Below are 14,697 nucleotides of genomic sequence, written 5' to 3'. Positions count from 1 at the left end.
TTCTGCGCGTCACTGTCGCGTGAAATCTCCTTTTTCCGTGTGGCGCTCTGTGCGCGCATCGTGCCATTAGTGATGCTGCCTTCTGGCGGCCGGCCTTTTTTTGTTTTACCGGAACAGACCCTCTCTGGAAATCGACGATTGCCTCGGAAACCGTCGCTGGGGCTTGCGGCGCTCCCTTTTGGCAGGGGAACAAAAACTCGAAACCCCGCGGCGGAAAAGGGCCGAGGGCTTAAAACGGAATAGGTGAAACTTTCTGCGCCAGGGGACTGGGGAAAAATACGTGCTGGCCAGAAGAAAAGGGCGGGCTTAGGGGGGGCAGGGGTTGGCGGCGCGTATGGGTGGCGGGGGCTGCCCGGACGCCGCCTGGGGAGGGCGCGGCCCCCCCCCCTGGCGTGTCGTATGCGGGCGGAGGGTGGGGGGGGGAGGGGGCAAGAGGAGGAGGAGGAGAGCACAGTCCGCAAGAAGTCGCGCAGGCAGGCGAGGGGTTGCTGTTGGATCACGGGGGACCGCGCGCACCGCGGCCCCGCCTCTGGACCCCCAGGGAAAAGGCATGGTGCGTTTTCATCGATGGCGGCCACTTGCCAAGTCCGCGCGGGGCCCAGCGGTCGCGGTCGTAAATGTGGTTGGTGGGGATACGTGGTTGGGCGAATATGGCCTGCGACGCCCTCGTCGCCGCCGCCGCCGCCGCCCCCGCGCTCACCCCCTGGATCGGGCAGCGGTAAAAAGGGCTACGCTGGGAATACCGCCGGGTGTGCGCGGTGCCGGCCGACGGGGCGCCTTCATTCCTTTGGCCAACGAAAACAACGAGACGGACGGACGGGCGTGTGTGTGTGTGTGTGCGGGGGGATGGGGATGGCGCCGAAACAAGAGCGAGCCGCCTTGGTGGGGAGGCCTGCCGCATCCTACGGGTCACACAGCTTGAGGCAGTAGATGAAGTCGTCGGGGTGCAGCGGGAAGGAAGGCGGCGGGTTGGTGATGATGTAGCGAAAGGAAACGCTGGTGTCGTCTCTGATCATCTCGTGGAAGCGGTGGATAGCGAGCGGCAGCAGGCCGTTGTCGACGCCGAACGACGTGGCGTCTTCGTAGACGGTCCACGCCGCGTCCGGCGCCATGACGGTGACGAGCAGCGACTCAGACTTGGACGACAGCAGCTGCTCGAGCACGTCGTGCAGCTCGGGAGTGAAGTACATTTCCTGCAGGCCTGTGTCGAGCATGTGGCGGCACACGACGCAGCCAGACATGAAGCTTGGCTCCAATACCCACTCCGCCGTCTTGACGTCCTTGCCGACGGTCATGGCGGGCGCGAAAAGCGGCACCAGTTCGGCGTGATCGACTTCGACGACGATGGGGATGTCGGCGGCGCTGCCGTGCTTGTCCTCGCTGATGAGCTGGCGCACCAGCTGCATGACGAGTACGGACAGCGAGTCGCCGTGCTCGTCGCAGCGATCGCCGGCGGAGAAGATGACGACGGCGGCCGCCTTGGCAACGTTGCAGCGGCGCAGATCGGATGTGAAGAGGCCGCATCCCTGCACGACGATGAGGGACCCGGTGACGTCCTCCTCTTCCCACATGTTGTTGAGGCTGTCGTAGTTGGTGTCGTTCGCGAGCAGCACGATGTTGCTGTCGGGATCGTGCTGGCGCACCGGGCGCATGATGTCGTAGTAGTCGGCCGCCTTGGCGGTGCGCGACTCGACGGCGGCCTCGCGCGACCAGTTGGTGCGTTCGTGTGCGCTGGATAGATCGATGAAGACGTAGTGGTTGGCGAGGTGGCGCACGTCCGGCTCCACGCGCAGCACGCTGCGCGAGGCGGCGACCACCGGTGAGGACGGGCTTACCGTGGCCGGTGCGCCTACCCTGGCGCCCATGCAAGCCGGGCGGCCGCGACCCACCGCGTCCAGCAGCACTGGCGACGCCAGCGCCCCAATCAGCGCGTCTTCGTTGTCGTCGTTCTTGTCATCGTCTTCTGTGGCGATGGCGGCGCTGAGCACGAGGCTCGAGTCGTTGTGCGGCATCCGCGCCTCCGCAGCACGCTCGCATGCCACACGGTGCGGCCGCCGCGGCAGTTCCACCGCGCTGGCGCCGATAACGGTTGCTGCTGTGGCTGTGGCTGGTGCTGGTGCTGGTGCTGGCGCCGGTGCCGCCGCTGGCTTCAGCGACGTCTGGCTGGCGCGCGAGGTTGGCGCGATAGTGGTGGTCGTGGCGCTGGAGTTCCAGACAGCGCCGGCGTCTTCTCTGGCGGGGATGGGCACGACCGTGACGGCGGTGGCCTGCACGCCGGCCGGCGGTGGCGGGCGGATGGCGGGTGCGCCGGCCGCGGCGCTGCTGGTGCTGCCGCGCGTGGCGTCGTTGACGATCTCGTCCACGATGTCCTGCGCGGCGCGGCGCACGTCGCAGATGACGATGAGCTTCTTCACGCCGACCAGCGAGCCGCGTGGCGCCAGCTCGACGACACTGTCGCCGCTTCCGCTGCTGCGCACGACACCGATGAGCGTTATATCGGTGCGGTACAGCAAGCGTGCCAGGCGGACGACGGTGTAGTGGCCCCGCTGCACCGGCGGCGGCGCCGCCACCGTGTCCACGTGCTGTGCGAGTGACGCCTCGTACGTGCTCATCCAGTCCGGCTCCGCACCGAGGCCCAGTTCGATGGTCGCGGAGCCGTAGGTGAGCATGGGGCGTTTGGGCGCCCACATCTTCCGCATCGCGCGCAAGCTCGCCGCGCTGCCGCTGAGCCCGAGGAGGTCCTTGAAGTCGCGGAGCTCCCAGAGCGCCTCAGTCGTCATGGGGTCGAACATGCGCATGAGATTGGCGACAAGGGGTATTATGCCCGGCAGCACGCAGCCCAGCCCCAGCAGGTTGTGGTTCAGTCGCTCGAACTCCAGCACGATGGCGCGACTTGGCATCAAAGACTTCGTGTAGCGTGAGCGGTGCAGCAGGATGTACAGCGGAAGATCGGGGACGAGCGCGTTGACAGTCATGGTCTGCGCGGCCAGGTCGTAGTCGCTGTAATAGCTGGAGTTGGTACCCGCACCCAAGAGGAACATGGCAGAGGCACCGCGCGCGTTGCAGCGATCGAGGTCCGTCGGGACCCCCGGATCGCCGACGAGGAGGTGCACAGCGCTGCGGTACTTGGGGGAGTTGAGCAGTAGCAGCACCTGCGCGGACGGCTGCTCGCGGAGCAGCAGCACCACGCTCATGTTCAGGTAATGCCGGTCCTCAGCAAAGACGTTCTTCAGCTGCATGCGCAGCTCGTTGTAGCCGAGGTGGCCGCATATCACGACGTGGTCTGTGCGCTTGAAACACGTGGTGTAGTACGCATAGGAGAGGTGGTACACGCCGAGGTCGGCCACGTATTGCAGGATGGGCACGAAGTAGCTGAAGCCGACACCAATGAAGATGATCATGAGAAGGCGGCCTTGCACCGTGAGCGGCGTCACGTCGCCGTAGCCGATGGACGAGAAGGACAGCAGCATCATGTAGACCATGTCGAAGTACTCGACAGGGTCGCCGCAGAAGCTCTCGACGGCCTGGAGGATGCCGACGCTGATGCCGACGACGGCGATGCACTGGATCATGGAGCGCACCATCTCGAGTCGGTTCTCGGTGAAGTAGACGCTGATCTGCGGGTAGTTCAGCAGCGACAGTAGGCTTTCGTGCAGCCACCACACGCGCAGGAACATGGGTGCGTAGACGTGCGTCCAGGCCCGGTCCAGCGTGAGGAGCGCGCCGAGCGCGAGCAGCAGCATCCAGCCGCTGCTGAGGTAGTTCATGAGCGAGCGCGCGTTGAGTACGTAGTTCCACTTCTTAGCCTCCACCGCCAGCAGCGAGATCCAGCTGGCCATGAAGACGACGCTGAGCAGCACCTCGGCGATGAAGTAGCCGAGGCCCCAGTCAAACTCGCGCCAGTCCTCCGTGACGTGGCCGTTCTGCACGTGAAGGTAGATGCCGAAGGCGGCGGCCTCGAGGCCGACGTTGCACAAGAGCAGCAGGATAGACACGTGCGAGTAGCGCTGCTCGATGACGTCGAACAGCTTACGGAGGCTGTGGATGCCGAGGGCAGAGTGGTTGTAGTGATAGACCCAGCGGCTGTGCAGCGCCTCGGGCGGGATGCCGGTGGAGTGGCGCAGGTTGGCAACGTTGTTCTGCAGGTTGCGCAGCTGTGAGTGTATGGTGCCCTGCAGGTTTCGGAAGCGGCCAAGTACCGTTGTCTGCACGTCCTGGCCGAGGTTGACCATGAACACCTTCGCGTTGAGGTGCACCTGGGCGTGGGTCGCGGCGGCGGATGCCTCGACGGCTGGAATCGTCGTCGTGCTGGCGTTCGGGTCCTCGGCGGTGAAGCGCGCGGCGGCAGTGGTGGGCGTCGCTGCGTCATCTGGCGCCGGCATCATCGACGACGCTTCCCTCTTCTCTCGTGATGCCACGGCTACCAGGGAAGCACGCAGGCGTGTGTATGTCGAAAAGCGCAAGATGCGCGAGGCAGCGGAGCACGGCAGTGAGGGAGAGGATGTGGGCCGTGTGCGCACTCCACGCACGCAGCGAGACGCACAGAGAAAGACTTCAGCGAGCACAAGGCACAGTGGTGACAGAAGCAGGACTGTGCACATCAACGCACGATAACACGCGGCAGTGGCGAACAGCCCGTGGGAGGGGGAGGGGGCAGCAGCCGTGCAGACCTCTTTCCCGTGCTGCACACCCTCCCGCAGAGGGAGGGGGGAGGGGTTGACGAGAGTGTGCAAGAAGAGAGAGGGAGGGAGGGAGGGAGGGAGGGAGGGAAGATAGATGCGCAACATTATGAAGGGCAGATATGAGCATCACCGACACCGCCGCCGCCGTCGCCGCAACACAGGGAGAGAGGGAGAGGTGTGTGCGTGTGTGTGCGTGTGTGTGTGCGTGCGTGCAGCGGCACTTGCTCGGCCCCTTCTCTTCCCGCCTCCCTGAGCGCTTTTCATTTTTTTTTTATTCGTTGCGGTGTTGATGTCCATCAAACGTGTACGGCCCACAGGTCGCCGCCGATGCTTTAAGGCTCCACCACCACCACCTCCTGCGCCATCCTTCTTGCCCACCACAGGGCGGTGGCGGACCGCAAGGCCCGGGTGGCCCACAGGACCGCAGGGCGCCGCACTCGGAAGGTGTGCGGCAGAGCGAGAAGAAACAGGACAAGAACAGCGCACAGGGACGCCTGTGGGGAAGGGGGCGGTGCTGCACGCGTCTGCCCACGTCCGCTCGAGACGTCGACGCGAGCCACAAGGGGGCCGTCGGACCTCCGGGGGCTAGCGCCTTGTAGCGTCGCTGCGTACTTCAGCGAGTGCCAGTGGCGCCACGCGATCACCGTGGTGGCCCGTCACGACAAGGATAGCCGGGTACTCGACGCCGACCACACGCTGAGAAGCGGGGCTGTACGGTCTTCACAACCGCGTGGGCTTCCTGCGCGTCCGGGTTACCGTAGGCGGAGACCCACGCGTGACCAGTTGTGAAGCCGTAGAACGTAAACACGCCCGGCACGCCGACCTGGCGCCCAACGCAGCGGGGAACGTCTGGTGCCATGTTCGAGGCGCAGCTCATGAGCAGGCCCACCGTTCGAGCAACCTCTAGTCGGCGTTGTGGAAGGGTTGGCCGACGCCGGAGGCACGAAGGTACCACGCTGCAGCGGCGAGGTCGCCGAGGCAATGGTGCATGATGACACGACGATCACGGCCGTACTTGCCGCCGCCGCCGCGGATGTTCGGATTGGCGAGAACGCCCGTCCATGCGCGGCAGGAGCATGAAGCGACATCGGGATGAGGACCGGCACGAGGGCGATGCTGAAGGCTGCTCCCCCTCCCCGCCTCGCTCAGCTTCCACAACTGCAAGTGCATGCGCATACCACGCACCTATGCGCACGCACCAACTCGATCCTCGCCTCAGTGGCCATCACTGCGTCACAGAGCCGCACACCTTGATGACGCTCCACTTCTGCGCGCCCGCCCGCGCGGCCCTACCCTGGCGTGATGTAGAAGAGCAGGTCCGTCTGCTGGTTCACTGGCAGCGCGCGCGGCGGGTTCGTGAGCACGAAGCGCTGGCCGTCGATGGACGGGTTGCGCACGTCGACGATGCGGCGCTGCAGAGCGATGGGCAGATAGCCGAACTTGAGGCAGTAGACGACGACGTCCTCGTAGGTCTGGAGCTCTGTCTGGCACAGCGACAGCGGCAGGCGCGCGAGCGCGGGCGTGTCGGGAGCGTGGCCGCTGATGAGCACGTCCATGACGTCGATGAACTCCTCCATGAAGTAGGTGCGCTGCAGCGCGGGGAACAGCATGAGGCGGCTGACGGCGTTGCCGATGATGAAGTTTGGCTCGTACACAAAGTCGATGTCCGCCTTCGTGCGCAGGCGCGGGTCCTCGGCGTGCGGCGGGAACAGAGGCAGGTTGGCAAGGCCCTCGAGCTCGACGACGACGGGGAAGGACGGGATGCCGTGCAGGATCTCGTTTATGGACAGCACGGTAAGCATGGACATGGCGCTGGTGGAGCCGGAGCGGCTGATGTCGCCGGCGTAGAAGACGCAGCAGCCGGCGCAGCGCTCAAGGTTGCAGCGGCGCAGGTCGGCGGTATTGAGGCCGCAGCCGCTGATGCACTTGACAGGGTTGGCGCTGTTCTGGCGGTGCACGCTCCAGTAGTAGTCGAGGTAGGGGCCGAAGCTGACGTCGTTGGTGAGCAGCACGATGTCGTTGGCGGGGTACGCCTGACGCACTGGCATTGTGACGTGGAAGATGTCGTGCGCGACGGCGGTGTTGACAGCCTCCTGCGCGTAGCGGCTGGACTCGTCCTTGGCCTTGGCGGAGGACAGGTCGACGACGACGAAGTGGTTCTCGAGGTCGAAAGCGTCGTCGATACGCATCAGCGCCCCGCTGCGCACCGGAGGTCCGCGCATGGAACTCGGCGGCGACGGTGCGGCAGCGACAACGCGGCTCCTCGCGTCAAACTCGTCGCCGCTGTCGTCCTCAGCGGCGATGGAGCTGCCGCTGGGATGCAACGAGACTACACTGGGGAAGGCACGCGCCAGGTCGTTGCCGTTCTCTAGCGCTGCTGCCGCACCGTGTGGTCGCACCGGCTGCGTTCTCTGCGAGTCGGTTGTCGTGGCCGTTGGCGTCGCGGGCCGCGACGCGCTGACGTGTGCGGTCTGCCGCGGCCACCGGTCCCCACGCTGCTTCGACGCACCGTTGCGGTCTCCAACATCGCCGTCGACACCGCTACTACTACTACTGCTGCTGCTGCTGAGGCTGGCGAGGAAGCGAGACCTTGCGCGTCGCCGCTTCGCACGGTCGTGCTCATCAGGGTCCGGCGCCGCAAGCATCTCCTCGCCAAAGGTCTGCTCATGGTCTCGCGCGATGGCGTCGGTGGCGTCCTGTGCCACCTTCATCGTCTTCGCGATCAGGATGAGCTTCTTCGCGTTTGGCACGAGCTCGCGAGGGTTGAGCTGCACGACGCTGCGCGCGTTGAGGATGCCGATGAGCGTGACGTCCTTCTCAAAAAAGGATCGTGCCAGCACGCGGAACTCGCGCCCGCGCAGCGCGTCCGGAATCTCTAGCCCGTACATGTCGTTGCGCAGCGAGTACTCGTACTGCTCTACCCAGTGCCGCGACAGCGTGATGTCGGACGGCAGCGACTCGTAGGTGCGCAGCAGGTTGACGATGAGCGGCACGACGCCGGGATGCGCCATGGACAGCCCCAACAGGTGGTGCAGTATGCGCTCCACCTCCAGCACGCTCGCCGCGTACGGGCTGATCTGCTTCACCGTGCAGTTGCGGTGCAGCAGCAGGTGCTGCGGCAGGTTCCGGTCGTACAGGCTCACCGCCACGGACTGCGCAATGATGGTGTAGTCCTGGTAGTAGGCGGTCGAGCGCGAGTCGCCGAACAGAAAAATGGCGTCGGCGTCGCGTGCCTTGGCGCGGTCGAGGTCCTTCGGCTTCGCGGGGTCGCCCACCATGAGCGTCACGCGGCCCTTCAGCCACGGCAGGTTCGCCGTCAGCCGCACCTCCGGCGAGTGCTCCTCCGGCGCCATGAGCACGATGCATGTGTCAAGGTACTTGCGCCAGCCCGCGTAGAAGTTCCTAAGCAGCAGCTCGACGGAGAGGTCGCTGAACTGCCCGCAGATGATCACATGCGGGTGCTTCCAGCCGCGGCGCAGCCACGACGCAGAGCCGCCGCCGCCGAAGGTGTTGTGGAGCTGGCTGCGTTCGGCAATCACAGCGAGTCGCTGGAACAGTGGAAGGAAGAAGCAGATGCCGATGACGATGAACGCGATCATGAAGATGCGCGCTGGTGTCGTGGAGGCAGTGACGTCGCCGAAGCCGATCGTGGCGAAGGCGGCGATAATAAGATACAAGGAGTCGTACAAGTCCACGTACTCCCCTGAGCAGGACTCCACGATCTGGTGCGTGCCAACGCATGTGCACATGACCGCGAACAGCCGAATAAAGTAGCGGACCATCTCTCGCCACACCTCCGGAGTGTGGCGTGCGATCTGCGGGTAGTCGATGAGCACGCTGAGGCAGTCACAAAGCCACCACACGCGGAGGTACATGGGCACCCAGACGGAGCGCCAGCTCGAGTCCTTGAGCGCGCCGATGCCGATCACGATCATGGGAATGCTCGTCATGGCGTTCACCAGCGACAGCCACGAGATCAGGTACGCCTTCTTGTCAGGCTCGAAGAAGAACAGCCCCACCCACGCCAGAAAGAAGATGATGCTCAGCACCAACTCGACGATGAAGACCGGCAGGTCCCACGCGAACTCGGTCACCGACGTTGCAGCAGCCACCTGCGATGTCCACACGTAGAAGGCAACGGAGACGACCTCCATGGTGGTGTGCGCGAGCAGGCCGAAGACCGACACGTTGGTGTGGCGCTGGTCGAGGAACTCAACAAAATTACGCAGCGAGCGGAAGCGCTGCGCCGAGTGCGCGTAGTGCTCGTCCATGAATACCGGTGGCCGGTCGCTGCGGCGCCCCAGCCGCATCCGCACAGGCCACAGCGACATGCGCTTGTCCATGATAGCGGCCTTGGACCTCAAGCGAGACGCGTGCGTGTGGGGTGGGAGCGCGGAGGTGGTGGGGGCGGCGGCGGCGTCGTCAGCGCACACCAGCGCGCAGGCGGAGAGAGTCACCGTGTTACACTTAGACAACGACTTGATTACTCACAGACACCCCCCCCCCCCCGCCCGTCCCGAGGGACACGGACTCAGAGAGCTGACGACGACGACGCTGGCGAGGGTCGGCGGTGCGGTGCACGAGCGGTGCAGGGGCGCCCTGATGACCGAACCGGAGGAGGGAGCAGACAGGCAAACTCGAGAGGCGCTGCTCGCCCTCACCAGGCCTGTCAGAGGGCGAGACCGACGACGACAGACGCCAGCGGAGAGGAGAGAAAAGGGAAAGACACGAACGCCCAAATAAAAAGCAAAGAACGGCACGCGGGTCGGCGCCGCCGTACGCGAGCAGGACGAGGCGTCCGTCTCAAGACGTCCCCGGTGGAGGAGAAGCGAGCGGATCCGAGCGCCGGGGCGCGTACCCAAGACGGAGACAGAAAAGAACGAAAACAGGGGAGGGGGAGGACAACGCCGCAAGTAAGCCGAAAACGTCGCCCGCCGTGATAAGCCAGTAAAGTGAAGAGTGAGAGGAGAGAAGCCGTGGAGGAGGACTGCAAGACTGGCGGTGGTACCGAGTGTGCGTGTGTGTGTGTGCGTCACATGAGGAAAGCCAGACGGACACACGCACGTACACGCACACGCACAGCAGAGAGGGGAGGGAGGGGGAGGGTAGATGGACGTGGTGGTGGCGTCCAGAGAGCGAGAGCCACAACGCAAACAAAAATTAGCGTGATGACAGGAACGTACAGAGAAGCGCACGCGCACACGCACGCACACACACGCACACACCCATAGAAGGACGCACTGGCAATCACGCTTACGAAGTTAAGAGCCTCGAATCGCTGCACCTGTGAGAGCACGCACACACACACACACACACGCATGCGTGCATCCATGCAGTAACGTGTATATACACGCGTATGTATAGATATATGCGTGTGTTGTGTGGACGACAATCATGACAGTGACGTCGACGACGGCGCGCACAGGCGTATGCACCGTAGGATGGCCGCAACAGGCAAAAAAGAGGAGGAGGAGGAGGAGGAGTGGAGCTGCAGCAATCGTGCTCATCTGTGTGCGGCACAATACACATGGCGGAGGGAGGGAGAGGTGGCCAGAGCTGCTGCGCGGCTTGGGGTGGAGCGGGCTCTGGACACACGCGCGCAACTGCGCGCGTGAGGTGACGGTTGCGAGGGTGTCCGTGTTCGCTTTTGTACAGGTGCGTTACTCATTGCGCCATTCAGCAAGGAGAAGAGCAAGACGTGCCGACAGGACCTCTCTTACGATGCCGGCCGCGCACCACATATCATCGTCGCCACCACCGCCTTTCCCTCTCCGGCACGGGCGTGCGTGACTACCGCGCTTGCGGTTTGAGCGGTGACGTCGTTGACCTCTTCGTCGTCGTCTTCTTTCGGGCCGACAGTATCGGCTGCCGCTGTTTCGGCGACAACACGTCTGCAGACGCCACAGCCGCGGCGGCGGCAGGCGGTGCTGCAGACATCGCTGAGTCTTGGCCAGGGCAGCGATCATGGGCACGGCTGATGAGGTCTTCATCCGTCGGCGTAGTAGCGTACCGCGAGGGCGGTGGCGCCGATAAAAACGGCTGCTGCGTCGGACTGCCGTCTCTCTCGCTCTGCGCTTTTGAAGCCTCCTTCGCGGGTGCCGGCCGCAGCATCCCGACCGCGTCCGCCTCCAAGACGACGTTCTCCACGGACTGCTTCGATATCATGTCGTAGCTGCTGTGCAGCGCGTAGTGCCCCTGCACGCGCAGGAGGTCGCCCTCCTGCACCTTGAAGAGGAGCGGCGCGGTGGCGGGAGGAGGGGGTGCTGCCGCGCTGCCCGCGCCATCGTCATCGCCGTAGCGGTGGTACGGCTGCCAGGCGACGTAGCGGACCAGGAGGTGCGACCGGTACATCTTCAGCTGACCAGGGCGGCGCTCCCGGTACCCGTGCGCCTCTAGCACAAACTGCAGGACGCGCGGCCCCGCAGCAGGACTATCAGATGCGGAAGCAGGGGTGGCTCCGCGCAGGGTCCCGACTTCCACTGGACCGCGCACGGTGCCGACGCAGCTCACAAATGATACGCCGGTGCCGAGCCCCCGTCCGCTGTGCCGCCACGCCCGCTCTACCGCCTCGTCGATCTCCATCAAGCGCCCGGTCAGCACCGCGCTGGGGTAGGCGCTGGCCGCATCGACGGCGAGCTCCGCTGTGGCAGCGGTGCCGCTGCCCTCGCGCAGCTGCCTCACGCGTGCCTGCACGCGGGCAAGCTCCTGCTGTAGCCGCGCGTTGCGCGCGGCGATCTGAGCTCGAGCCACCTCGCTCGCAGACGCGACTTGCACACCGTGGCGAGTGGCGCGATGGCGGGCAAGGTTTGGCTCACACAGGAAGCGTTTGCCACACTCGGGGCAGACGTGGCGCTCTCGCCGTGCAGGTGCTGGCGCGGACGGCGTCGGGGTTGTGACGCTAACGGATGCGGCAGCCGCACCGGCAGACGCTGGCGATGGTGGTGCTAACAAAATGGACCTGCACCCGTTGCCGCTGTTACAGCGCGCCCGCAAGCCAGAGGGTCGACGGTAGAGAAAGGGCAACGAGTGTGGCGCGGCGCTGAGGCGGCGCGAGTTGGTCAATGCAATGGCCGACAGCACCGCCACGGGTGCGAGTCTCGGCCTGTCGTCCTGATGCGACTCGACAACAGTAGCAGCGCTGCGCAGGGACAACGACGACGCTGTGGGCAAGGGCAGCGCAAGCGCCAAGCACCACCTCGCCGCGGCCGATGGGATGGAAGCGGCACGCGACATGAGCAGGTCGGGGTGACGGGAGAGGAGCATACTTTGCCGAATGTATGAAGCACGCAGAAAGGAATGCGGAGGAGGATGCGTGGACGGTTGCGCCTCCGGTCACGTGCGCCTTCGTGGGTTGAGCCGACGTGGGTGCGGGAGAGGAGCGGGGAGGGGAAGCGGGTGAAGTATGACGAGGGCGGTGGCGCATGGCATATATATATATATATACACACACACACAGGCAGATTGGAGGTCTTCTTGCAGGCCTCCCGCTTTCTCTTCGCTGCCGTTGTTCTTGTCGGCACACCCGTCACAGCGCGAGGCACAACAACGTACCAGCTGCGGCACCCACCATGCGCGCCACCAAGACCGACAACGCAGCATGACAGCCGAGAGTAGACAGTGGTACACACAGATATCTACATCTATATATATATATATATGTATAGATGTAGATATGCGGATGAGAGGGGGGAAGAGCACGTGTCCACGCAATGGACGTCATCGCGGCGCAGTTCCTGGACGTGGAGAGCCAGGAATGAAGTGAAGGAGGGGAAGAGGGAAGGCAGCCTTGGGGGCTGAGCAGCCCCACGCTCGTCTTGTACCGTCCAGTTCACACGCCCCCACATCCCAACATCGCTTCTGGACTTGCCCCCTCGCCAAAGGCCAGACTGCAGCTGACAGCGAAGAGAGGCGTATGTTGTGTGCGTGTGTGTGGGTCAGTGGGCGTCATGTACGGCGGAGCGTGCCTGCGCACGCACCCCGCTCCGTCCCTCACGCATGCGCATCGGGCAGACACGCGCACGCTTGTGTGCGCCTGTGCCTTGTAGAGGAGGTGGCGCCGAGGAGACGAGGGCACGGGCAGAACCCCCCCCCCCCAGAAGAAGCGTTCTCTCTATAGAGGGAGAACTAGAAGGGAGAGCGCGCGGGCAACAGGAGACGCTGATGATCATGATGTTGACGTTGCTCTGAGTGACGGGTCGGCGCAGAGGCACACGGGGGCCATCGAGAAGTACACACGCCGTCGCGGAGCGCGCAGGGGGCCGGAGGGAAGATAGAGAGGAAGGAGCACACGCTCCCGTAAGAAGAAGAGGGCTACACCGCCGTTGCCGCTGTCCTCGACGACGCGTTCGATGGCTTCTGCTTGTCGCCGTCGCCGTTGCCCTTGACGCACTTGGATGCTGTGTTCTGCTGGTACGTGCACACGGCGTCGTACAACGTCTTGGCGACGAAGAGCACCAGACCAACGCGGATCGCAATGGTGAAAGGGCAGACCATGTTGCCTCACTTGCCTGTGCGCGTGTGTACCAAACTCGTGGTCGTGCTTTTGATAAATCACGGCAGCTTAGGTAGAGGGGGGAGAGAGAGAGAGAGAGTCGGCTGATCAGCCGGAGTTGTGCCAAGAGCGGAGGAGATGAATGCCGATGCCAAAAGTAAAACACACGCACGCATGCAGGCCGACACACACACACACACACACACACACACACACAGATAGAGAGAGGTGAGGGAGAAGGGGCGATGGTGGGCAACGATGTTGCACGTACGCGGCGTATGTGCGTTGCACGCTTGTGTGCTCTATGAGGCTAGTGCGAGAGCGACCAGCAGCGGCAGCAGCAGCAGCAGCAGCAGCAGCACACACACTTCGACAAGATGCACATGTGTCAGAGGGTCCCCTCACTGCCACTGCAGCCTCCCCCTTTCTCTCGCCTGATGGAGCGGAGGAGTAGGGTGGGGTGCGGAGAGCGGAGGATCACATCCTTCGTACAGCCTCCTCTTCCCCGCGTGCCCGCACGATCTCGGCCACCACCGCCGTCGTCGCCGCGACTGCCCGCCAGTAACCCCACAGAAGTGAGGAGGGCCACGCCTTGCCCTTATCACGGTTACTTTACCCCCTTCTTGCTTCTTGATGGCGCTTGGCTGCACGACCGGCATCTGCACACCCCGACCCGAAATCAGGACAACGCTGCACGAGACCCAAAGCAGCGCCACAGACCACGAGAGGAAGAGAAAAGGAAGGAAGCACGGGAGAGAGAGAGGGGGCAGCGGGGCAGGCACACACGTGCGCATGCGCGTGATGATGCCCCCCCCCCCCCGCACACACACACATACACACAAACACACACGCACACGCACACGCACGCAAGGTGCCAACAGTCCTATCCGTGGTGTATTTCGCCACCGTCGGAACCCTGGCCATACGCCATGGTAATCTGCCGAGTGCGCCACGCTTCGCGCGGGCGGTCCCGCTGCGATAGGAAGCTGTCCTTCGCCCACAAGAGGCGCATCTGCTCGCCGCGCTTCACCGGATCCGCCTTGCGCCGCAGCGTGCGCCCCTCCGGGTCGAGGTAGGACACCTGCCCTCCCACGGTGTTGCACGAGCTCGGCCGAGGGCACTGATAGTAGTTGTGGTAGCTCCCCAGGCTTGTGGCCGGCGCGGCGCCTGTGAGGACTGTCGTCGACGTCGACGACGATGATGTGCGAGCGACGGGTGCCATCGCGACCAACGTGCCGGTTCCCGGTGGCGTACGCGTCGTGGGAAAGAAACGGAAGCGCTGATCGCCCGTCGCGTCGAAGACGATGTTCGCCGCACGACGGTGATGGGCGGCCATGACCGTCACCTGCGCGTCACCAGAGGCAGCTGCCCCTGTGCCAACAGCATCGCCGCCACCACGTATGCGTTGCGCGTGTGGCACGGCCGCAGCAGAGCTACGCCGCCGCTGCGGCTGCTTTCCAGCTCTCTCGCCCGCTGCTCCTCGCAAACTTGCTGCCTTCATTTGAGAGGCATGCGGGGCGTCAC

The 14,697-nt window shown here is 64.4% G+C and overlaps 4 protein-coding genes across 4 annotated transcripts in view; all 4 read right to left on the bottom strand.

Moving 5' to 3' along the window:
• Nucleotides 1-902: 902 nt before the first annotated feature.
• On the bottom strand, nt 903-4,787 carry LINJ_01_0840 (potassium channel subunit-like protein; the record flags this gene model as incomplete). The annotated part of the gene is made up of 1 exon (XM_001462660.1): nt 903-4,787. One exon carries the CDS (start codon nt 4,785-4,787, stop codon nt 903-905), a length of 3,885 nt encoding a protein of 1,294 aa, XP_001462697.1.
• A 1,184-nt stretch (nt 4,788-5,971) lies between these two features.
• Nucleotides 5,972-9,025, bottom strand: LINJ_01_0830 (putative calcium/potassium channel (CAKC); the record flags this gene model as incomplete). Its single annotated transcript, XM_001462659.1, has 1 exon — nt 5,972-9,025. The coding sequence occupies one exon, from the start codon at nt 9,023-9,025 to the stop codon at nt 5,972-5,974; it is 3,054 nt and encodes a 1,017-aa protein (XP_001462696.1).
• A 1,447-nt stretch (nt 9,026-10,472) lies between these two features.
• On the bottom strand, nt 10,473-11,945 carry LINJ_01_0820 (conserved hypothetical protein; the record flags this gene model as incomplete). Its single annotated transcript, XM_001462658.1, has 1 exon — nt 10,473-11,945. The coding sequence occupies one exon, from the start codon at nt 11,943-11,945 to the stop codon at nt 10,473-10,475; it is 1,473 nt and encodes a 490-aa protein (XP_001462695.1).
• Nucleotides 11,946-14,056: 2,111 nt separating this feature from the next.
• The window catches only part of LINJ_01_0810 (conserved hypothetical protein), a gene marked incomplete at both ends in the record, with an annotated part of 1,593 nt that continues 952 nt past the window's right edge, over nt 14,057-14,697 (bottom strand). Inside the window, one exon of the mRNA XM_001462657.1 lies at nt 14,057-14,697. This exon is cut by the window's right edge and continues 952 nt beyond it. Within this exon, the coding sequence (XP_001462694.1) occupies nt 14,057-14,697 (641 nt within the window).

The sequence above is a fragment of the Leishmania infantum genome, chromosome 1 (assembly GCF_000002875.2).
Source record: "Leishmania infantum JPCM5 genome chromosome 1".
Lineage (NCBI taxonomy): Eukaryota > Euglenozoa > Kinetoplastea > Trypanosomatida > Trypanosomatidae > Leishmania > Leishmania infantum.
Note: the sequence above shows the minus strand (reverse complement) of the source record. Positions and strands in the feature narration are given on the sequence as shown.